This window comes from Bombus huntii, chromosome 5, assembly GCF_024542735.1.
Source record: "Bombus huntii isolate Logan2020A chromosome 5, iyBomHunt1.1, whole genome shotgun sequence".
Classification (NCBI taxonomy): domain Eukaryota; kingdom Metazoa; phylum Arthropoda; class Insecta; order Hymenoptera; family Apidae; genus Bombus; species Bombus huntii.
The window spans coordinates 15,359,919-15,385,303 of record NC_066242.1 but is presented as its reverse complement, the minus strand read 5'-3'; the positions used below and the strand labels follow the sequence as shown (position 1 = coordinate 15,385,303).

The 25,385-nt window shown below is 39.0% G+C and overlaps 1 protein-coding gene across 5 annotated transcripts in view; it reads right to left on the bottom strand.

Annotated features, from left to right (window-relative positions):
* LOC126865415 (spectrin beta chain) overlaps positions 1-25,385 on the bottom strand; it is a 40,309-nt gene that overhangs the window by 13,778 nt on the left and 1,146 nt on the right. For all 5 annotated transcript variants that reach the window (XM_050617869.1, XM_050617870.1, XM_050617872.1 and 2 more), the window contains exons 2-3: positions 6,665-6,853; positions 61-5,967 (exon numbers count right to left, since the gene is read on the bottom strand). In XM_050617869.1, the coding sequence (XP_050473826.1) occupies positions 61-5,967; positions 6,665-6,800 (6,043 nt within the window). In that variant the 5' untranslated portion in view covers positions 6,801-6,853. The remainder of the gene's footprint in view (positions 1-60; positions 5,968-6,664; positions 6,854-25,385) is intronic.

The following is a 25,385-nucleotide window of genomic DNA, read 5'->3' as shown; positions in this document are numbered from 1 at the left end:
TAAATGCATAAAAATCCACAATAAATTATAATAGTTCAATCAAAATATCTATATATTTACTCAGTTGTAGATTCTCCCAACGTTCCTCCCATCTATGCAGCAACGCGTTTCTGTGATCAGTTAAAGCTGCCAATTTCTCCTTGATCTGGCTACTAGCATAGTGGTTCCTGGCTAACAAGTCTTTCCCAAGATTGATACACGCCATCAGATTGTCCTCCCTAGCATCTATTTCGGCTTTTAAACTTTGATGATTGTTCATTAGTAACTCCACTCCAGCAACGTCGCGAGGTTTCTCCGAAGTGTTCATCTGACGAACTACATCATCCATCCAAATCATCAGAGTCCTAACCATGTTGAAGAATCGGAACAGATCACCGGTATCCTCCAGTTTCGTTCTTCTACCATCGCAAAGCGATTGAAGATTGTTCCAAGCAGCAACTACCTCCCCTTCACGATTAGTGATCTCTCTAGCCTTGTCTCCGCAATAACTAGCCTGTAACGTAGCAGATTCCTCTTGGATCTGCGACACCTGGCTCTGCAACGTGGATAAATCCTGCATGAAGTTGGCGTGCTTCCTCTGCAGAGCTGAGACTGAACCAGCGTCGCGACCTAATTCGTCAGACATAGCGTTCTGTTTCTCCAAGATTCTTCCAAGCACGTCTTTGCAATCGTGGAAGAACTTGTGCAGTTCTTTACTAGCTTCCAGCATTTGCGTACGAGTCTCGATCAATTCCAGCAGATCTTGCCAGACTTCGTTCAAACCATCCTCCCATTCTGCAATAGTAGCAGCATCGGAGTGACCACTTGCCATTAGAGAATCTGCAATTCCATTCACTGCCGCCACTCTTTCCGAGCCTATCGCCTCGGTATCTCGAGCAAACTCTTTGAACCTCTCCCAAAGGAGCGTCACATGATCGTAATCCTGACCCAATTCGTGGCTTCCAGCTACCAATTCTCTTTCTGCGATCCACTGCTCAAGATCGTCCACTTCTCTATTCAGCATGAACAATTGAAGAGCGTCGTCTAATTTAGCTCGACGTTCGCCAGCAAGATCTTTCAAACCAGCGTACAGTTTGTCTACTTGTGATTGCTTCACAGCAATCTGGTCAACAAGAGGATGTTGATCGTTAATGAGCTGCCTGGCGGTTTCTCCAAGCTGGCGGATGGTCTCTGCATAATCTTCCATGGCATGTTCCAAAGACTCGTGTTTCTTCATCAAGTTCTGGGCTGAAATTTCGTCCTTGCCACGGTCTTCTACCATCATATACAATTCTTGTTCGCTCATCCAGGATTCCGCTTCTGTCGCGTCAAAGAAGTACTGCTGTGCCTTTTCGTTTTGCAAGAGATGCTTGTTCCTGTCGTCTACAGCATGCTTCAGCTCCTTCCATTTCTCGGTTAACTCGGGTATCAATTTCTGGAACTCAGGACTATCCTCGTGGCCCTCGTCTATAAGTTTCTGTCCGTTGTTGCAGACCAGATTGATTCTGGGTTCATGGTTCTCTATCTCAGTACGCAGAGACTGGTTCTTCTTCTTAAGCATGTGCACGTTAAACAATGAATTTCCATACTCCGTACTGGTAGCCTGAGGCATCTTCTCGGCGATCCAGAGCTTCTCGTCTTCCACGTCGCGCCTGAACTGGAAAGCTTCCTTCTTCTTCTCTAACTGACGTTGACGATCGATCAATGGTGCTTTCAGTTGGGCGAATCTCTGAGCCACCTTCTCCTTCTTGCACTTAATCTCCTCCATCTTGTCGTCAGGCACCGTACGTTGCAAGTGTTCAGCCTGTTTGTCCAACTCGGTAACCTGTCTCGCTTTCACAGCCATCTGAGTTTCGATCATTTGTTGCTTCTGCATCAAGATATTCACCGATGCCAAATCAGAACCAGTATCCGTGCTTTCAATCTGTTTCTCCAGTTCGTTCATCCAAGAATCAATATCGTCGCAAGTCTGGTGAATAAGGACTTCACGATTGGCGTCGAACAGGCGTTCACCTTTGTCATGAGTAGTAGTCTCAAGTTCCTCAAACTGGTCAGCCAATTCTGCCACCTTAGGCTTGATGATCTCAGCTAAATCAGGCTTCTGTTGAATCAATTCTTCAGCAGCCTGTTGTAATTGCTGCAGACGATCCTTATTACTCGCGATTTCGGCCTCAAACGCCTGGTGCCTTGTCCACTTGCTATGCACCGTCTTGGCACTTCTATAAGTTTCATCTTGAGCGGTGATGTGCTTCTCCTGAACCCATTCTCCCAATTCTTCGCAATCCTGTAAGAACATCTGCAACTGTAACTGATCCTTGAGTTTCTCCATATACTGATTCGCCTTCTCTCGGTTTATTCGACGACGCTCGTTAATGCTCTCTGCCTTCTTCTTGACTTTGTCCGCCGCGAAGTGGCCCTCGTCGACAAGTCGTCCGGCGAACTGCACCACGGAGTTGATTTTCTCGTCGTTCGCGTCCATCGTGGTCATGAACGCCTCGTGACGCTTGATCATGTGCTCCGCTTGTTCGAAGTTCGCCGGCGTTTCATCCTTAGCGAGAATGTGCTCTTGCTGGGACAAAAGCACTTCTGCCTGGCGTGCGTCGCGATCGAAGATTTGCAGATTAAGAGAATTGGACAGTAAGATCTTTCTGTTGACCCACATCTGGCGTAAATCTTCCCAGCCCATCTTCAGGGCGTTTAATCTCTCCCTAAGGAACATGTACTGTGTATCACCATCACCAGCTTCGCTGGTCAATCTTTCGCCGTACTCCATCATCTTCTGGTAGTCATCGGTATAATTATCAATTTCTTCCTTAATATTCTGGTGTTGTGTCAAGAGTTTCTCAGCATCAGCCAAGGTAGTTGGAGTATCTTCGCTGGCCACATCAGTTTGTGTCCTGCGTAACCAAGCCTGGAAGTGATCCAAATCTCTGAGGAATCTGTGAAGATCACCTGCTTCTTCCAATTTTGCATCACGTTCCTTCAACATCTGTGTCAACTGCTCCCAAATAGTGTGTATCTGATCAATCCTTCCCTTGATCACCTCAGGATCTTCCAGATTCTGTTGTTGGATATTCTGAGCCTCCATTTCCAAGGCGTCCAATTTAGCCTGGATGGCTGCCAGGTCGCGCTCCATTCCACTTAGTCGACGTTGCAAGGTCATGACTCCAGTCAGATCCATCTCTAAACTGTCTGTTTGTTGAAGGATACGTTTCTTATCCTCGATCCAAGATACTGTCTCGCGGCATTCAATGTGGAAGGTCTGTACGCCATGAGCAGAGTTCAATTCGTCACGTTTGTTCTCTGCTTTCTCGCGGAGCTCAGCCCATTTCTGGTTCAACTCGTTCTGACGTGCAACGATCTGCTCAGAATTGGGATGTTCAACGTGCAATAATTGTCTTGCGAGTTGATTGACCACAGCAACTCGAGAAGCGTTGGCATACATTTCCTTTTCGAAACCATTGTATCTGTGCTTCATAATCTCAACGTCTTCGATATCCTTCGCCGGTACCATAGTCTCCAACATCCTATTCTTCTCACCGATCCATTGCTCCACTCCGTCTGACTCGCTGAACAACTTGTACAATGATAATGCATCCAACAATCTCTGTTTGCGAAGTTTGGCGAGTTCCATAAGTTCCTTGTATCTGGAGTCTATGGAGTCCAGTCTTTCCAGCACTTCCGGTGACTTAGCATCCTGCTCACCAAGAGACGATGCCTGCTGACGAAGCTGATCGATAGTTGTAGCGTAGTTCTTGAGTTCATCTGTCACATCTTTGTGTTTCTTCAACAACGATTGGACATTGGCTTCGTCTCTGCCAACGTCTTCCGATGAGACGAGTCGTAGTGTATCCAGCATCCAAATATCAATGTCATCGGCATCTGCAAACAGTTGATGGTAGTCTACAGCCTCCTCCAAGCGCTTCCTTCTGAAAGCGGCCAAATCCAGGAGATGATTCCACATTCCCAGAATTTCTTGAAGTCTCTCCTGAATCCTATCAGAACCAAAGTGTTTCTGACGAACCAGTTCATCTCCAACAGCAGCCACAGACATCAATTGCGGTTCATGAGACTGGATTTCATTCTCCAATGCTTTGTGTTTGGACAACAGCAGATTTATAGTCGTCAAATCGTGACCAATGTCTCCAGTCGATACGATCTGTTCCTTCTCCTTTATCCAATTCTCCTCGTCAGCCATGTCCCAATAGAACTGCCACAATTTACGAGACTCTTCCAATCTGGCTCTGCGTTCGACTGCCAGGCGTACCAATTCAGCGTACGCGTCTTCGAGCTGTTGTACGCGTTCAACAATGATAGTTGGATCACACGGTCGATAACCTTCTCCGTGTTCTAAGAATCTCTGGCTCTGTTGAACGACAGCTTTCACTCTTTCGCCCAACACGTTGATATCAGCTTCTACCAGAGAATGTTTCTGCAAAAGATCCTCGACGCCCATCAAGTGCTTTCCATAATCGTCGGTCAACAGACGCATTTTTATTTCTTCCATGCTGTCTAGAATGTACAACATCTCTTGGAAGTTCTGTTGGAGCTGCAAAGACAACTCTAATCTCATCCTTCTAGCACGAAGCAATTCGAGCAGATAATTCCACAATCTAAGAACATTGTCTTTCCGAGCATTAATACGTTCGATATCGTGATAATTCTCAGCTTCCAATTCCTGTGAAACAGCCATAACAGCTTGAACTCGTTCTTCATACGCAAAGATGTCTGTCTCGATGGCCTCGTGCTTCTTGGCTGCAGCTTCCACAGCAGCTAAATCGAAACCGAAATTATCCTGAGAAACCAAACGTTGATTCTCGGACAACCAGGTCTCTCTCATGCTAGCCTTTCGGTTGAATCTAGCTGCTAGTTGTTCCAATTTCTCCTGACGAATCAATTCTTCACGCAGAGCCAATTCACGCTCGTGTTCCGCCTTTTCTAGCCTCTCCCACGCTTTGTTAATGTCCGAGATCATCTTACCCTCTTTAGGCGTATATGGTTTTTGATTATTGGCTCGCATCTTCGACTGTAAAGTGAACAGCAACACCTCCAGATTGCCTTTCTCGACAAACTTCGGAGGTTTCTCTACAGTACGATAATTAGAGAATTGGGAGAGCTGAGATTGCACTCCTACTAAAGAGTTAGCAAACCGACGATCACCTAAAGCCTCTATGGTGCCTTCTATCCATCTCAATAGGTCACTGGTTAAACTTTCGTACTCGTGTATCATACGATCATTCTCCATGGCAATACCAACCACTTTGCCTATTCTTTTACCTTGCACGGTCTCCTGTTTCATCTTTGAGAAGTAATGATAATACGTGACTACATAAGTGATGATTGATTTTTCGTCAGGATGATCGACGAATATGTCTTCAGCATCTAAAAGTTTGGTCAGACCAAGCTTGTCTTCGGCTACATTGAACGCGTTGTTTAAATTGTAAATAGCATTTGATTTGGAAAGTTTGTCGAACTGGATCAAATCCGGACGGTGTTTATGGATGATGGCGTTGAAGGCTAAACCGTCGCGCCAGGATGTAGTGAAATTTCGTACATTTACATTGTGATATCCAGCAGTTTTCATTTGACACCAAAGAAGTAGAGCGTCTTTCGCTGATTTCGTTTCTTGATTGTCCGTTTCTTCGATGGTAATGTCTTGAATTTGGAATCGCAGGATAATGGTCCAGATGAGACCAAGACTCAAACGAGGATTTCCATCGACTATGTCGTGAGATCCCATATTTTCTAGATGCACTCGTTGCTCCCGAAGAAATTGCAACGCTTTATCGACGTTTTCTAGACAATGGATTCGCATTTTTCCTTTCGTAGGTCGTGGTAAACGTTCTCCGGAGAGAATCTCGAGAAGCTTGATGAGCATTTTGCCATCTCGAAGATCGACGTATAGATCGCCAATTCGGCATGAACACCGAACCAGATGGGAATTGACCCATTTTTGGAAAGTCTTCTTTTGTACCAATTCACGTTCACCTGGTTTAAGAAACACGAAAATAGAAAATTGAATAAATATTATAACAACATTTTAATTACAGAATTGATTTAAAAAAAGAACGTAAGTATAGAAAATTTATTAAATCGCAATGTTTTAAAATCGCTTTTCTATTTCTACCTCTCAGGTCGTCCACAACTGTATCGTAGTTCATTTCTAATAAATTCAGGCTATCTATCTCACGATATCTGTTGCGATATTTATTTTTCTATACATTCTTATAATACCCTCAAGTGCTCACTCAATGATTTTAGATTCACCGGAAGGCTACTACTAAACATTTTCTACGATAGCCACACACTTTAAAGCGTGCACTTATCAACCCAGTATCTATATCAAAGGATGTGGCAAAGCTAGCTTTGACGTTTTAATTTCACAAATAATTAACGATACATCATCGTGTAAATCATCAACGATCTACTAAAATTTATTCGTATACAAAGTATGCCTCTTATGGCCATTTACAAATTGCATCTTACAAGTTACGTATAATATACAAGAATTTACGAAATAAAGCTGCTATGCACCAACCGTACTTTTCGATCACATTCACGTTTTTTCAAAATTCATGAATGAAAATACTCCATACTACAAAAATTGGAAACCATTTATCAAACAGAAACGTTTCGTTTTTTGTTAACGAATATAAAGATAACAAGTAAGGAAAAGAGAACGTACCAGCTAAAGCTTTGATGCGTGAACGTTCAAAAAGTCTCGAACTCGAGTTTCCCCCGTCGTATTCGTACTCATCGACAATCTCTTGTTGTAGCGTGGGGTCCCAACCCCCGCGCACCACCGAGATGTCGGTCGTCATTTTGTCAATCGGACCAACAACTCACTTCTTTCTTACCCTTCGAAAGGGTGCTCCTGGAACAAAGCAACATCACGTTCCGATTTTTATACGTAAAGAATTTTCATATTCGAACAAAATTTTCTTGCTTTTTCTTCTTTCTTTTTTCTCTGTTTAATTTTAGAAATCGATGAAATCAAACAAACGTGGTAATTAAACGTTTTATTCTTAGCCACTATTAAATAAAGAGTAATTATTACGAGAACTCTACATTATTGTATTTATTATATCATTTACGCACTAATTAATTACATAGGTCCAAGTATATTAAAATTTCACACGGCTATAAAGATTTGATACTATGAAAAGAAACAAAAATATGTAAAAGCTTGTAACGGGGCGCTTCATTCGGAAATAACGTTCAAATACTTTTTGTACCCACTGTACATTCACGCACATCTATGAATCGTACATTATGTATCAGTGACGTTTGGTTGTACCGGTGACAACATTAATGATGTTTGGTCATCACGATGTTATTAAACATACTAAATTGAATACTTTAATGTTCAAATACTTTTTGTAGCCACTGTACATGCACTTACATCTATAAATCGTACATCGTATGTCAGTGACGTTTGGTTGTACTGGTGACAACATTAATGATGTCTGGTCATCACGATGTTATTAAACATGCTAAATTGAATACTTTAATGTTCAAATACTTTTTGTAGCCACTGTACATGAACATACATCTATAAATCGTACATTATGTATCAATGACGTTTGGCTCTACTGGTGACAACGTTAATGATGTTTGGTCATCACGATTGATTATTAAACGTGCTAAATTCAATACTTCAATACTTAATTCAATACTTCAACGTTCAAATACTTTTCGTAGCCACTGTACATTCACGCACATCTATAAATCATACATTATGTATCAGTGACGTTTGGCTCTACTGGTGACAACGTTAATGATGTTTGGTCATCACGATTGATTATTAAACGAGCTAAATTCAATTCGTTAGAATCGCTGAGCAAAAATACTTGATACGAAACATGTCAAACATTTTGTCCACTTTTCTACACAAAAGACCATCCGAGAACTTCCAGCTAAAATAACTCTGCATATATACGTACATACGTAATTAGCATATTTGGTCGACGTAACGATGAGTTGCTATCAACAACCTAGCCAACGACAATTTGTTTCAATTGCGGATTACGGTATCAGGAAGGAACGAATTCGCGGATACGAAGAACGGGACGAGCGGTTTATTCGTTCGTCTGTGGCCGGCTTCGTACGCCATTGGTGCATATTTCGCACGTGTGACATCATTCGCGTGATGTAATCGCACGTCGAGCGACTCCCACACGATCTCAGGACGTAAAGCAACGAGTTGTTCACGGTACACGTCTGGAAATAAGCGGTACGTGCACTTGACAATATACGATCGTACGTTGCTTTCCTTCCATTTGATCGCGATAAACCCGTTCTTTGCAATCATCGTACAAAGTCTCTGATGTAACGATCCAATATAATTTTTCAGTCTAATAACGCCACGTAATCTGATAAATGCCTAGTTCCTCGAGTTTTCGTGATAATGATACGTCAGTCAGCCTTGCATTTTTCTTGCGATTTTATACAAACAATCGTACAAACGTAGCTAAAAGACGATTCATTACACGTTTCTTCGTATTATATTTACTCTTTAAAAGTCTACAAACTGTTGACCAGTTATACAGGTAGTATAAAAAGTCTTATTTTATATGATGTAACGACCAAAAATAACTTTTCGGTCCAATAACGTGGCGCAGCGTATCTGATAAACATTGCGCTGCTCGTCGAGAACAAAAATACCTCGTTTCTCTACTCTTCTTGCGACTGCATAGAATCGTTGCAGGAAATTATAACAGTCTAGTAGCTTTTTTTCGAAAAATTATCTCGCGACGTATCGTCGTCAACCTTAAAATAAAACTAACAGATAAGACAGTATTTACGCATTTCTGTAGTTTTAAGCGCGCAATTTCAATTCCAACGACTATATCTGTCGACCAGGAGGAAGAATAAAGAACGCCTCGGCAAACTGAAAGAATTTGAGGGAAATTGCGCGAACAGTCGATGGAATTCTTATCATCGCGCTTCGCTCGCAGCAATCGAAAGCCTCGATTATGTAATTTCAATCAACGATACGCTATAAAAGTTTGTTTGCTCGATCGACAGGATGAAATCATGCGCGCAATTATGTTTTATTCATTCTCGGATTGACGTTGCTCTGTAAAAGGACTCGCGTCTCAAACGCGTGCTTTACCATTTCCATCAGAATCGGCGAACGTCGAACATCCAATTACCGTGCAGTCTCGTTGAATTTTAAATTTTTATAATTAACTTTTCCGAATGAATTACTTTCTCATCGAACGATAAGTATGGTTGTTCGAAAAGAAGTCACATAGATACGAATCTTGCAGTAAACGTATGCTTCCAGTAGTCGGCCGTTTCGTAGAAATAATCGATGTGCGTGTTATTTGATTTTTTTCGTTAATAAAAATTGAAAAATAAAGAGGATGATTCCTGTGTACGCATAGAATAGATATTTACGTCTATTTCTCCTTCTTTCTCTTTTTGAACATAACTTTCGGTACCAAAAACTTTATTTGCAAAAGACAGTGTTGTTTCAAAATGTTTAACATAAAAAAATGTACATAACAAATGTACATAAAAAATTACTAGGAGCGTTGGAAAACCTACGTGAATCGCTGTACATAAACCTCGCGTATATCGTTTCACCGTTTCATTCTTAATATATGTTAAACGATAGCGATTCGTCTTTTACACGATTCCAACTTATCCGCAGCCTTATCAACAATATCTGCAAGCGTTTATCCGCAATTAATAGGTTCACCGTTTCTCATTGAAGAATATGCACGGTTACGCTGCTGCAGAATCTTTATTTGCCGTTCCAGGAATAACTTCTACGGTATATTATTCCGTACACATCTAGAATTAGTCACGCGTTCGTGGCATCGAAAAGTTGCACTTTCGTTCGCCTCCGCTAATCTCAAAGGTGTTTTAATTACAGTACGATATACGTACCGCTCGTAAAATGTCCAGATACTTTGATCGATTTCCAGCGACTGTAACTGAATTTGACCAAGATTACACACGGAACACGTAAGAGACAAACCCGTGCAAATAAGATTGCTTCGCGATTGTTATCTCGGCGGAGATTGCGTGAATCGTACTCTGGAAATAGTACACACGTGCTCAATGCGCTGTATAACGCCAAGTAGAAAACGCAGAGTCTCTTTAGAAATTCAGATTCCTCTGGTTCTTTGTAAGGAGAATCGTACTTGCATACGAGTAGCGATGAAAAGAAGAGAAGATAATTACGCTAAGTTGTGCAGAGAATGTTGCACGAAACGAGTTGCACGCTCCAAGTACGTAGTTGAGAACGATACGTAGCTGCGTGATGGTGGAGCTGTAGGTGTGGAATAATTGGATTTATTCGAGTTTTCTGGGGATTATTTTTAAATGGATTAAAAGAATGCAGAATAGGCGAAGGGTTTAGATGTACTTTTTATAATATTCTTGTTAAGAGTAGCTTAACTGCATTTCGTAATTTTCATGGTAATCGTTATCGTAAGAATTTATCGTAAGAAAAAGAAAATTGTTATCATCTAAAACTACAATTAGAATGTACTTGTCGAAATAATCGGATAATCGAATATTCCTATCTAAAGTGTCGATACTTCGAGAATCACGTGAAAATATTATCCTCGAAAATCATCGTTTCTTCGTTCTACAGTCGAACCTTTCTTTCTAGAACATTTCTCCTTTCTAACATTTATTCTAACTTTTTCGATTCGTCTACGAAACACCTAAACCTCTAATCTCGATCTATTTTTCCAAGATAAGATATTCCAATTTCGCAGACATCCTCGGAAATCGTTATTTTTTCGCCGCTTCTTTTGTGAAAATTTATCAAGTTCTCGCATATCGCGTACATCTATAAAAGTTGTTGTTCGAACACAGTTCCGGGTTTTCGTACGATCGTCCAGCTTCGATTCCATCCGCAGGATACACCGGATGCTAAATTTCGTACTAAGTTAAATTCGCCTGATCTACAGGGCTCGTGCTCTTGATCCACGTCCTTCAAAGTTCCCTCGATTCCAACAAGTGCACGGCGACTAATATATCACGACCTTACGACGTATTCGCGCGGGTAGCCGTGCAAAAACTCAAGGAAAACCACGGTAAGTGGATACGGGCGTCGTTCTTTCACGGTGACATTTCGTTGCCGTGCGCGGAACGGAGTTTCAGCCAAGTGAGAGAACGCCTTAAGACCACATGGATATCTCTTGACACTTTGACTGCCACACCGAAATCGCACGTTTCGCTGAGGACGCCACGAGAGTATTTTTATTATTCAGAGCATATAATGGCAAAATAATAATAAATTGACGATGTAAGACAACATTCTTCTCCAATGGACAGTTTATCTTATTGGTGGTCACGGGTGACCACCGTGGCGCTTTGGTAACAGTCGATTTTTTTTTTTTTTAATTTATTTGTTGAAATTACAATCAATTCTCGCGTTGAGAATTTTCAGTAATTTTTCTGGCGTGACGCAGTGACATGGCTGTTTATTTACAATAAGTTAATGCTTATTATAGATAGGTATAATTTATAAGTATTATAAGTAAGTGCATATGCTTAATTTGGATAATTAAATGAATCTAACGTTTAGGTCTAGCGGGTAGTGCCTCTTCAGCCTGCGAATTTGGTCCGTCGTATCGAGTAGTCCAGTGATTAGGGAATTTCGGTGTTTGTTGATTCTTTTGCTATATCTGTCGCTATATTTTGCTATTTCCTCTTTGACGGTGGGTATCTTGAGGTCGCGGTGTATTGTTTCATTGGTTACATTGGTAACAGTCGATAGCGACATATTATAAGAAGGCTTCGTTTATTTCAACAAACCATTCGCATTCGTTGTTTCGTCGTAAGCAAAACGCGCAGAATATATCGTTGAAACGTGTAGAAGATATTGGTAAACGGTACTTGCTCGTTCTATATATAATAGTAAGGTATGTTCACACTTCTAACTTCAATTATGTGATTATAAAGCAGCATTTACGATTATTTTTTAAGCTGTGTTTATAATAATATTCGTATATTACCCCTGAAAGATATGGATGTAAACACAATGCACCTTAGATGCAAGATTTGTTCTCTTTTTTTTTTTATCGATGTTCTAATAAAAATTGTTCAATTGTTCAATGGGGCACTTTTTATTTCAAAGTATCTTCTATTTATCGGTTATATTGAAAATGTCCTAACTGTCAATTTTCATTCAATTTTTACAATTGTAAGAAGGTCAAGCGCTCCGGTCACCAACGACCACCGTGGCCAGCTATACATGACCAACGTGACAGTCAAAGTGTTAACGAAGAAAAATTCTGTTTCGAGTAGACACGTGAGTTAGCCAGAAAGAAGAAAAATTGCCTAGTTCTGTTCCTGCACGCGTTGCTTAACCTTTGATTCGTAAGAGTAGGACTCAACGGGGTCACGGATGCCTCAGGATATGTCCGTACTTTCGAATTTCAACCGCCTACGTGAACTACGCTCGTCTAATCGTGATCTCTGCTTCGTCTTTTTCAACTTTGATACGCGATTGTTCCTCTCGAATCTACCCTTCCCCGATATCGCACTTTCGTACGCGGTTCTAACGACGAGAGTTGCGTACTTTAAATTACATTTGCATCGATAATTTAAAAATTCTCTGAAAAATTCAAATTATCCACACGATTGGAAGATGATTTTATTTTATCTTGTGATTTTCATAGCATTCCTTTTTTTTTTTTTTGCTATCCAATATTCTCCGAAATGTACGATTATCCTTTGAATGGAATGTAGTAACAGTGATACGAACATTTAATTATATTGTATTCAGTTTAGATCGAGTGTAAAGGGAAGATGATAATTATTTTGAAGAATATAAGAAAGGCGAAAATGTTCGGACATATCTAGATTAATGTTTCGTCGATGGCTAAAAAAAATTGTACTTATTTGACGCTGATCTATTATATTTCTTTTTTAATAAAATCGTCCCAAGCTATGTTCTTTGTGCTTCGCTAACCGCACGATTATATCAGAAAAGTAATTCGAACATGGAATGAATGAATCATCCGAGCAATGCCATTTAAAGAACATTTACTAGACACGTAACGCATCCAGCTAGTCAAATCGTAGAATAGAAGTTATCGCGTTTCCAGTGCAATATTTAGATCAACGCTTTCCAATATAAATATAAACGTTATACTGTTACTTTCGCTGTCTCGATCGAAATAAATATATATAAATCGCTATTTCTTTGGACGTTGAAAGAAACCTTGAGCTCCATTATCACCAAACGTCAAATACTGAGTCACTTCGTAAATGCCAGGGCGATTTTTTAAATAAACTGATCGATCTCCGCGAGGATATCGACAAATGAATCCGTACAGGAAGATCGCTGTTCCCCAATGACATGTAGTTTATCATAGTAAAACACAAAATCTCATTTCCCGTGACAATAACAGAACGCCGTTTAATGGAACGAAATTTTAGTCAACGCCCCATTAACTGACCTTTTGATGATCGAGTTCACTTATCTGAACGTGAGCTTCTATTATGCGAAAAATCATAAGTAGCAGGGGAAATTGACGAACTCCTCCATCTTACGAACTCCAATTATACAAACCGTTCCACTGTGATTTAACAAACGAAATGAAGCTTCTCTGTCTATCTGGTTTACGACATTTTCGATAAACTTTCCTGGATCGGTTTGAACGAAAGAATAAAAATCCTACGTCGACCCTGTCAAAAGAATCTTCCGACACGAAAATACATACATCTTCGATCGTTCGCTAAATTTAACGAAAATATTCCATTCGCTCGATACTTACAAAATTTTCCATATAGTATTTTCAAGTCAGCCGATATATTTTGCACAAGCAATCCGACAAAAAGAATCGACATTGCTCGCCGACCCAATTTACCGATCGTTTGAACGGACCGAAGACCGAAGGAGCAGAACAAAGTAAAGCGAGAATGATGAATGAAATTCTTTTAGTGTCTGACAGACACTTACGGTAAATTAAGAGCAATTATGCGAGCACCGGTATACTTTAATGAGCGTTGCCAGAAAGCAGAGGAGAAGCAAACCAACGGGGCAAGGGTATAAAGATTAGCTCTCTGCCTCGACGGCTAACAGTGGGCGGGGTGAAGTGAATCACAAAAGTGAATAACACGATCATCGAGGAAGGTTAATTTTACTCGCTCTAGTGTAGGATTGACTCGTGCAAGAACTTCAGTACCGGGAAGAATTCCATATTTTTTATTCGAGTTTGATCGCTTGTAACGTTCATTAACTCTTCGCATCTGATTCCTAGCTCTCTGTAATCTATCCAACTATACTCATGATGCTTCAAGTATTCAAATATATACGCAGATGATGGAGCAAGTAACTTCTAAGTGACACAGGATGTCATGGAAAATTAATAGCTGCAATACCGTTGCTTGCAAGGTGATTTGGAAAAAAAAGTTCTTGCGTACACAAATGTTAAATGATTACGCCTATTACGTAGCTAGTTTGTGATAATCATAGGCTGAAACCGTAGTTCGCGTAACCGTTTACATTCTAAAAAGAAGCACGAGAATGATAAAAGAGCGAGGTAGAAAATGCGATTATATTGAGAAATGTTATGATCTTCGCTTGTAGATTCTGCTCTTAAATTTTCCTTTCTTTTTTATTTTTTTTTTTTTTTTTTTTTTTTTTGGTACTTGTTAACATTTTCTTATTTATTGCTCACGTGTATTATTAATACCACTGTGTTACTCCGAGTTATATCTATTTACGGAAATAAATTGTTTTACGCTAAGAGAGCGATACGCGCTATTTAAAAAGAAATTATAAAATTACTCGACACGTACGTTCTTTCGTTAGAAGAAACCCGCGGTAGGTTGACTTCTTGATAAATCAATACTTCCAACGGAAGAAGCATTCTTCTACTTCTCATCTCTCTTACTTATAGACGTCGATTTACTGCGTCTTCGCATCGTCGTCTTTTTCTCTTGCTCTATTTTCATTAATTTTGCTCTAAAATTAATTGTCCAACAATTTTACGAAAAAAGATTTCATAGATAATTGACGGTTGAAGCAAGGGAAGTTAAAAGTTGAAGATTTCGTCGTCGCGAGAGACATTGGAATCGTCGAGATGTCTAACGAATTGTTTCTTCGTTATTCCCATAGAAGAAATTAAATAGACGCTTCTCGGACGATCTTTTAAATTTTAATCGATCGGCCAAAGCAACGAGATAATATTACATAATAGCGTATTTAACATGAACTAACGTAATCGATCAAACAAGGCGACCAGCTAGTTATAAAAAAGGGAGTAGGCAAAGTCCAACTACAATCAAGGAAACTAGGACCGTCCCAGTTACGACTAGTCGTGGAAACATGACTGAAAGAAACGGTACCGCAAGACAACAAGCTCTTTGTCCTTCGACGTGAGAGCGCCAGGCTTCCGTTTCCACCGTCAACCTCTAAAATCCTACAATTCGCATACTTACTCCCTTTATACGCATTTATTCGCAGCTCAACGCTTGTCTGTAGCTTTGTACCGTTAAAATATTTGCTTCCGAGAGAAATATGACGATCCGTGGAACACATTCGTCTGACTTTGAAATATCCTTTAGCACATGATATATCTGATACAAACATTCGTTGCCAAAGGATTCGACAGTCTCAAATACACGGAACTCCTTGTTAAGCTTCCTCGATGTAAGCAACCACCGGCAATCGTCGTCTTCTTTGTCTTTTTCTGAAGAATCTCATCAGCACCGAGTTTTCACCTTCACCTTGACTGGGAAGAAAAAGCTCCACGACCTTCTGCCCGGTCAAAGAGACTCTCGCAACCGCTTGTAAATTCGTTTGCTAGAGGAAGTGGATGATTAATATAGCGGTAGTAACACAGTTGTCAGCCGATCGAACAAAAAGAGGCTCCTCCAGACACTTTAACAATTTCGCGAAGGAGTCTCCTTCTTTTTTTTAACTCTGACGCGGCCGCATTCCTATAATTTGTACAATTAGAAACATTCGTATTTCTCTCACTTCTTATATTACTCTGAAATCTTTAATGAGTAACGTAATGATATAATTGCGTGGACTTAGTTCAGATTTAGAAAAAAATAAGCTAAAGGAAACAGTACATTCGACGCTACTGACGCGTATAACACATCGACTCAATTATTTTAGACTTGCATTCTAAATAACGCTGCCGAGGCAATTTTTGCGTTTCGACAGGAAAACTAAGAGTAAGACTAAGAGCAAATAAGCGGTACGTTGACATAAATATTATTAGTTGAAACAAAGATCTTTCGAACGAAGAGAAACGCGGGATGAGACGTAGAGAAATCTCATTCATAACGAGACACGTTTCAAAAGTTCTCAGTGATGTCAGAAAAATTATACGTAATAACTCAGCAGTATTTCTAGAAGTTACCTTGGAACGTAATTGTCTCGTTAGTCACGAAAGGATTACAGGTACGTACCTTTGTCGTAGTGAAAAATAAAAGATCGTTTTCAAGAATTTACTTAAAATAAAGAAAAGCTACTTATACGTAGTAAATATCTTTCTATTGAAAAAAAGAAAAGATATATTCCTGCTTCGTACTACGTCAGATCGAGTAAACAAATGGAAGAAAAAGGTCGATTCGTTTTGAACCTCGTAAACGTATCCCACTTAACACCGTATTATTCGTTTCGTAATATTCGCCGAGTTTATAATCGGTTCTCTGTTCGTAATAATAGATACACACTCGAGGCACATCCACCAGGTGCGTACCTGTCTGGGTACACCATTCGATATCGTGCACAAAAGAGCACGATATAGACCCAAACGCCGCAACGCTGAAGGTAAGATGAACTTACCACTCGCCACGAACACAGCCAGGCTATTGATTTTCCAGCGGAGTCACCGTGGCGCCAATGTTTACGATATATATTATATACCGGGTGTTCCATCGTGAATAACCGTTTGTAACATTCTCGAGTCTATCGCGAAGTTTGATTACTTAATTTCTATATTTTCACATGAAGAAGAATTCGTAGAGTGCTAAGACGTTTCGCGTGAAACCAAAACGAGAAATCATGCGTACGAGTAAGATGTTTTTCGTATTTTCACAAGATCTACAGATATCTTTCAACGTTAGAAAAATATAATTGGATGGAAGAAGACCGAAAGACTGCGGTTGTAGAGTTACACGCTAGAACCACTGTAGCGTGTGCGACTATATAAAATCATCGTATTTGTTATGGCTTTCGCGTATTAATTAACCAAATGCAAATATTCTCTTAACTTTTATTTTAATAACACTCTCATATGACTACGAATTAGTAGCGTCACGAGAATGAGAAATGGAATGAAGTTTTAATTAATTCTTCCTCTTTAGTCTCTTTAACTGCGACGCGAGCGAATACGGTGCATCGTTACCGACGCAAAAATCTCCTTTAGCGAGTCCTGCCTCGAGTAGAGCAGGATAGAATAACAAAAATTTCCAGCTCAAGTATCTTTCAAAATCATAGGACGCGGCAAGATCGTCCAAAATTGTAACAAAGAGCAACTCGCTCTGATATATTCAAGAATTAATTTTAATCTGACACTTTCTCGCGAGTCTATCGATGACGGTAATCTTTCTAATCTTCCTAAGTGGAAAAAGGAAAGCTCGATTACAAAGACCGCATAGACATTCTAACTCGTATTTGCAACATATCTACGATTCTAATCGATTCTAATCGATCAGTTGATTAGCTCAAGAGTGTGATCGATGGTCACTCTGTAGATGAAAGTTCGGCAATACTTAAATGTCAGACGAAAATAGCCGTAGCATAATTGGAAAGTACGAGATGAAATGAGAAACGGTTAGGGACTTTGATCGACCATTTTTTGCATAACCACACGGTACATTTAGTATGTATATCCTGCTTGTACCTGCGTACAACTATCCCAGAGAGGTACTACCCGGCAAGTACTACTACGATACACTCGAGAGAACGTAAAGGACTTGGTTATTATTTTGAACCGCGTCAACTTGGCTCGAAATAATACCACTTCCTTTAGCCGGTTCAAAGGCAATAACAGGATATCTCGATGACTTTCAACCTTTCCCATTTCACGACGCGTACGAACTAATTACATACATAAAATTCTGCGGTACATCGAAAAGTACATTATATTTGGTCGAAGACGAACCGTTCACACCGGACAGTGACCGTTGTTTTTATTCGAGCCGCTTACTCGCCGAATTGGTAAACACCGGAAAACGAAAAGTAGAGAAAAACGACGATACGTATACGGATTATCGGTATCTCGTGCATCCCACCGATTTCGATGATTTTTTAACACCCTGTAGAAATCGACATTTCGAACAACTCTTCCCCATACGTATAACCACCGCTCGGCCATAGTTTCCCAGACATAGGCGAAACTGTCGATACCACTACAGTGAACTCTGCCTGTATAATTACGAGTCCGTGACAGCGTTTGCCCTGGTATTAGTTGGCCGCCGTCTGGCAAAACGACATTTAACCCAAACCTACTTAAACTACAAACAAAAGATACAGATTAGGTACGGGTTAGATATTATTTTATCCGGCTGCTAATATTAGCGCACACGCTGTCACGGCCGTACGTACAATTATATACGCAGTTCTATATTCTGTACTACGCGTAGAATTCAGTGTGACGGTAGCGATAGTTTATCGCGAGTATCAGTCATATGTATACAAACAAGTTGTTCAGAATCGCATCGCCGACAACATGTATAATAATCATGGAAACCGGTAAGGTGAATGAGACATTGATAATTATCAAAGTATATAAGACAGACGTTAGTGAAGCGCTTTGGCATTAAAGTTTTTCGAGTCACGACCTCCGTGGAATTAATCTCTGTGCTTCTGGATTATTTGCCACGCGATTACTCAGTAAGTGGGATAACCGAGGTATAACGAATACAGAGGGACAATGAACGATGAAAATCGAGGTGGCTGGGGGGCGACCTGATTTCCACTGTCCCCGGCTGCAGCGGAGGCCGTCAACAATGCGACTTTATTCGACTCGGAAGAGGGGTCCATTGGTTAATGAGGTTAAGAGCGAGACTAGACGATGCGATCAGTCGAATACAGAGTAGACCAAGTATAGTAGCCTCCGTATTATAGTAAGGTTGTAAAATCGATACCCGGTGTTTGAGCAAAAAAAAATTAGCTTCGCTATTCGAAGCGTTCAAATTATCTTCGATCAAATCGTATTTTCCTATCGTTGAATAATTTCTTAAATTCGAGGCAAATGTCCTCGGCAATTTCCTAAATTTCAGGATTAATCGTAGTGGTAAGGATTTCATTTTCGCTCGGATTTTTTCAAAATATCAAAACTATTCTTCGTTCGATTGAAATTAAAGTAAGATCGAAATACATTGATATTCGAGGAGCCTGAGAAAAAACGGACCGCAACTTTTGCCATGTTCGATTCGAATCGAAAAGAACAGAGCGCTATAATAGGCCTGGGTATGACAGCATCGTTTAACACTCCAATTCGCAACTTCATTATATCATAGTAACTGTTCGTACTCGACCACGAGATATTTCAACGTGCAGAGTTAATATTCGTAAAAATTGGAGGTCTCTGGTTTGCGTATATTTAAATGTACGAGCATACGTGTATTAAACGTATCTATGCTTCGATTTATCCAATCCTTGAGCTTGAAACTTCGATATGCTGAAAATGGGAAAATGGTGAAAATATTCACAGCCGTGGTCTGTTTTCGTTCCTTTTTTGGCTACCGAATTGCGTGCCACAGAATCCAATATTGGACCAGTGAAACTATTTTCAGCGATCCGGAACTCCGATACCTAAACTGGGTGAATCGAATAGCGAGAAAGGTCGTGTTAATTAATTCGTCCTAGATTCTATCAAATCATTAATGCAAGTAAATATTCAAAGATATTTCTCATAAAAATGAATTAATAAGTAAAAACTGTTACCTTGTACATTGTCGTGGCTGTACAGAATAAAAATTACTTCAATAAACATTACTCGGTACGAGAATCGAATAACTTTCGTGTACAGATGTTTCTTCAACTCGCAAAATTGCTTGCGAAATTATTAGATAAGGGTCTTTGTTGCCTCCCATATAACTCAAAGTGTTCGATTGCTCGTGCCAGCATCTATCTATTTCAACTCATGTATCAAATATTTGACCTCGCCCCTAACAATTTCACCCCAGCAATTTCACATCGGATCTTCGAGTTGCGTTTAACGATTCGCGTGGATCAGACGACGAGCCCGATACAAAATATGTCCACGTGCATGGTATGTTCCGGTGGACCCGATTATCGTCGCGCTCGGATCTGAAATTCCTTGGCAGCTGGCGTGTTTTCCTATTTATCGAGGATGACTCGGCGTGCAGCATGGAAAGGTCAAAAACCTGCAACTTGTAGGGATTCAGAAAAGCAGATTCGATCCTCGCGCGCCCGTCTGCGTACAAGCAAGCTCGTGGAGATCAATAAATACAGTTATACCGACTGTTCCGTGCAAACGATCTCATAGTAAAAATAAACATCTTCGCTCTATGATGCGCTATTTACAAAAACGCTTCAGCTACTCGGTACCCTTAACTACCGCTATTATATTCTTAGACGTGGTGAAATTTTCGAGTTGTTGCTGTCAGAAATTATTTATTCTAAAATTAATTTAACAACCCGTTCCCATACTCGTGGCCGGCCACGTATTTTCGGCGGATGAGAAAATAAATCGAACGGTGCACGAAGGCCGAAAAAATGCCTCGATTAAGGCTATGGAAGCTGGTGCATAGAGCACGACTAGTAGTCCACCGCTGTGGACGAAACTACGTCACGTCCGCATTTACGTTAATCCGCTGTCGGCCGACTTGGTTACCTCCGTCATTTACTTGAACGCCATTTGCTACAACGCATCGTTTACCACTTAAAACCGCGGCCGAAAATTTGCACGTCGAACTCAAGGCGATCGCTTTTGGCTAGCAAACGTTAGAAAGCGAAATTCATCGAGCTCGAGAAACTTGAGAAACTAGAGAGAACGTCGAATGCGTTTGTATCGGATAGCTTAGAAATAATTTTCTAATTAGGAGCATACGTGCAATAGATTGCAGAAGTTTCGTTGAGTAGGAAATATTTCAATAATATCGTAGTTAGGTCGATGTATAATATCGTAGTTAGGTCGATGATCGGTTGACTTGGTATAACTTGGAAATAGTTGAATTTAAGAAACAAGACAGTCAGCGTGGATCGCGAGAGAAGATTCTTTCGAATTGTAAATAATTTAGACAAATGATATGAAAGCGCGTGTAATGCTAATTTCCCAACTTTGTTTTCTCTCGTGTCAAAAAGGCTAGATCCGTTCAAACGAGACTATAAATAGTTTAGCGGCGAAACTCGTCGATAAAAGAGTAGCTAATCAAAGGAAGAACAACTTTCGAAATAGATCGACGTCTTCGTTTAATTCTGTCCCCGCAAAATGAAAAATCCTCCCGCTTATAAATACACCGGGCGTGATTCATCGCTAGAACGATGCGACGAATCGAGAGAACAACGAAATAGAGAAAATATCGTAGGTTCGATGATATGTAGCTACCGTAGATAATAACGGCGCGCGATTCGAGAGGAAAAAGTGGAAATATCTTTTGTTCAATCTATATACTTTTACCTATCTACTATATACAATCTATATACTAAATACTTTTGTTCAAAGTATCCATGTTTCCAGTTACAAAAACTTTCCCGTCGTTTTACACCAGTTTCAATTAAGAAATCGAACATCGGTTAATTAGCCGATCGCGCGATAAAAACTTCAACGCAGCTGGATCGGCGACGCATCTCGAGAACTAGTTTCTTTAGATAAGGAAAAACAAAAGCAATAAGGGAGTGGCGACGTTATCGAGCACACAATTGCGTTAAAGATGCAGTTAATATTTGTTTATAATATTACATAATTTACATAATTTGCATAATTTAATTTTTACATAATTTAAATCTATATTGTACAATTATTTTTGCCACGATATTACGATATCGTTTATCGTAAGCTCCATACAAAAATATTATAGAAAGATAAATAAACATACATTAAATGATAAAAATGGCAATTAGCAAATTGTGAAAAAAATAAAAATAAAGGGATAAAAGTAAAAGATAAGAAGATTAATTTAAGATACAACGAAAAAAAAACTACGAATATGTAACTACGTAAATAGAGAAGAAAAACGTGATTAATTTGTAGAATTATTTAATTAGAGATTCCGTGCCAATTTACGATCTACGAATCCTCATCGTGCGTTTAAAAAAAAACGATTACGTTGTACGGTTTTACTTTTTCGAAAAAATGAATTCTATTTACTATTACAGTCAAGAAAATTTCGACATTCTGTTACAATACACAATGAAAATGTAAATCAACTGAATCCGCAAAGCATAAAAAGAGTGAATTTACGGCATTTTAAAAAGGGGAAAAGAAAAAATCAACAACGCAATTCTGTTGCTCGGATATTGCAGATGTTATCGAATTTAAATAAATTTCGTGCCCATTGCTGTTTTACGAGCTTTCTACGAAACCTATTCAAAGAAACGAACCGTGTAATTTAAGAATCACCTCAAGATAATAAGTACGCTTTAACGTTGATGAATAATACATGAAACAAAGGATTACAAAATATTTTATACCTTTTGCGCGCTATATGATTTCCCACTGACCTATAAGTAACATAATATAATACATATATGTAATGTAAATATCCACTCTGTGCCAGTAAGTGGCACAAGAAACTCGGGAATTTGGAATATTCCATTCACGAACTATCTCCATCTCGTCGTGTACAGTTAGTTTCCTGCGTGAGAAAATACGAATTGCATAACAGTGAAACGATCTTAAAATCTTAACTATAAATGAAACTAGATAATTAATCAGATAAGAGTTGGAGACGTAACACTGGAAACTCCTCAAAACTTACGAATTTATTTTAGTTTATGTTATTTTTATTAATAATAATGAAATCGAGTTCACGTATAATTTCACAATTTCTATTGCGAAACAGTAAAACATAAAAATTTAATTATACTGCAGTTCGCCTTCAAAAACAATTCGATTTTCTGACAAAGATTTCTTAAGATTTTAGGTTCCTGACAAAATTTCTCCTCGGGAAAAAAAAAGAAAAAAATAAGCATTCTGAGCTTCCAGGGTCTCGAAATCCCAGAAAATGTGACAGTTTCGCGAATCTAAAAATTCAGTTTCGATCCATCGTTAAATAACGATATGATCGTAATTATGCAAGGAATTAGGTAACGCGTCTATAGAAAGGTACACGCTGAAAGGAAGCTGGAAAATTGATGAGCGCGGTGCAATGTCCTTAGTACATGTATATGTATGTGCTCCCGCACTTATTAAATGTTACGCCGCAATATCGTTTCCCTATGGCGCATGATAAACGTATGGATACGCCAATCAGGGCAGAAAAGTTGAAAACGTCCCTTGGGTATTTTTAGAAGGAAGCAATGTAATCTGTCCTCCAGGAACACGACAATGTAACATGCCTATAGTATCTGCAAATATGTTTATCTTAGTATCTAAAAATAATATTTATATTTAAATTGACGATAAAAACGAATTTACGCTGTTTGTCTACAGCGAAGCAGTATAAATTTGGTCTGACTGAATTTAACAGAAATACAATTTTCCGAAGCAGTACCATTAAATTTGCGTCGTTTATTAATAGAATTCATATTCGACAATTAACCCGCTGCTTAAACTAGATCTATCTAGTCTTAACAAGTACATACTTTATACTCGGATATTAATGTTGTTAACATTGGTAATTTATAACTTGTAAAATTTCACTAATAATATCAATTCAATTGTGCAAGAGTGTCCTAGTGTTGATCATAAATAACCATATTCACGAGTACATATATACTATACCGACTGATGACATCATACGCTAACATAATTTACATACAACTTCTTTGAAAATGCATCAATGTTCGCTTCTGAACCATCACATTTGAGAGACGTCCATTAAAACTAACGACTATACCATGAGTAAATAATACCAATGATCACAATGCAGCCTTTACATTCTAGGGCCTTTTCCACTTTCTAAAAAGATTCCCTAAATTCTGTAGGGCATTGAACGAATGAAAACATGCTTAAGCAATTATGATTACCAATGATTATACAATGATTACCAAAGACTTTGTCAAGAGACCACTCTTGATGTAAGGTAAAAATTTTCTAAGAACCACTAGCAAAAAATGTTTACACTGCTTCAAACAATTACCGGATCACGTTACCAAGTACGGGAACTGTAGCAAATACCGGAAACGAGAGAATGCTGTATATATACACTATACTATACTATAATAATATAATATTATATATATATAATATGTACATTATCTTTAATATATTTATAAAAATTTCTAATATATTTAGTCGTTAGACTGATTCATAAGAAGATAACCATAAATGGTGTATAGTATGTATGATCACTTAAGGATTTATTTCACAAAATTCTGTCAACAAAAAGTATCGAATTTTGTATAAATTTATTTATAATAATAAGATAAGTGTCTACCTCCGTGCAATTATATATCATTTGCGCAACGTAACGTTTTAACGCACGAGCATTGTTCCGGTTTGAATGAAACAGGCAGATGTCGCCGAAAACGTAATCCGGAAGAAGCGATCGGCACGACACTAATTTATTAATTTATGCCGAAGACGCGCACACGCCCAAGCCCGGCAACGGTGACGTAACTGTAAACACAACACTTACAGAGAACCAACAGCTATTACTGAATCAAAAATTAGATTTATCAAACAATTATTACTATTATTTCCACGTTACTAATATTTTATGTAATATATAATCTTTTGTAGATGTTAACTTATCATTTATAATTGTGAAACCGTTTTAACTAGAGGTTAAAAGTTTCGAGATATTCGATTCGAGATATGTATCGACTATGCCAGTCTCGAATGTCATAAACATAAAAACGGTATGTATAGATATATACGGTTAGAATCGATATAATAATTTCCTAATATTTTGTGTGTAAAAATTTATTATAATATTTTACGAACGATTGGAAGGTTTTTGACAATGACTCAGCACCGAATTCGGTATCATGACGAAATCATTTATACCGAACGAACTGGCAATTTATAACACCGTCACCAATTAAATAACTATGCCGCGTGATTGGATCATTTTTATTAATGTTGGTACGAGTTCCGGGTAAATATAAATAAAAATTATTCACCGGTATCTATATCACAGGTATGGATATTTTTGAATTTTATACGTCTACACTTTTCGCACGCATGACATTTTCCAAAAGTTATTTTGAAACGAAGTATAAACACGATCGTCGTCAAATGTCCATTTTACTGTGTTATCAAGATAAAACAGCCCCGAATACGCACTTCTAAATGATTAGATTATCTTCGGTTAACTTTTCCAAGGAATTATTTTTC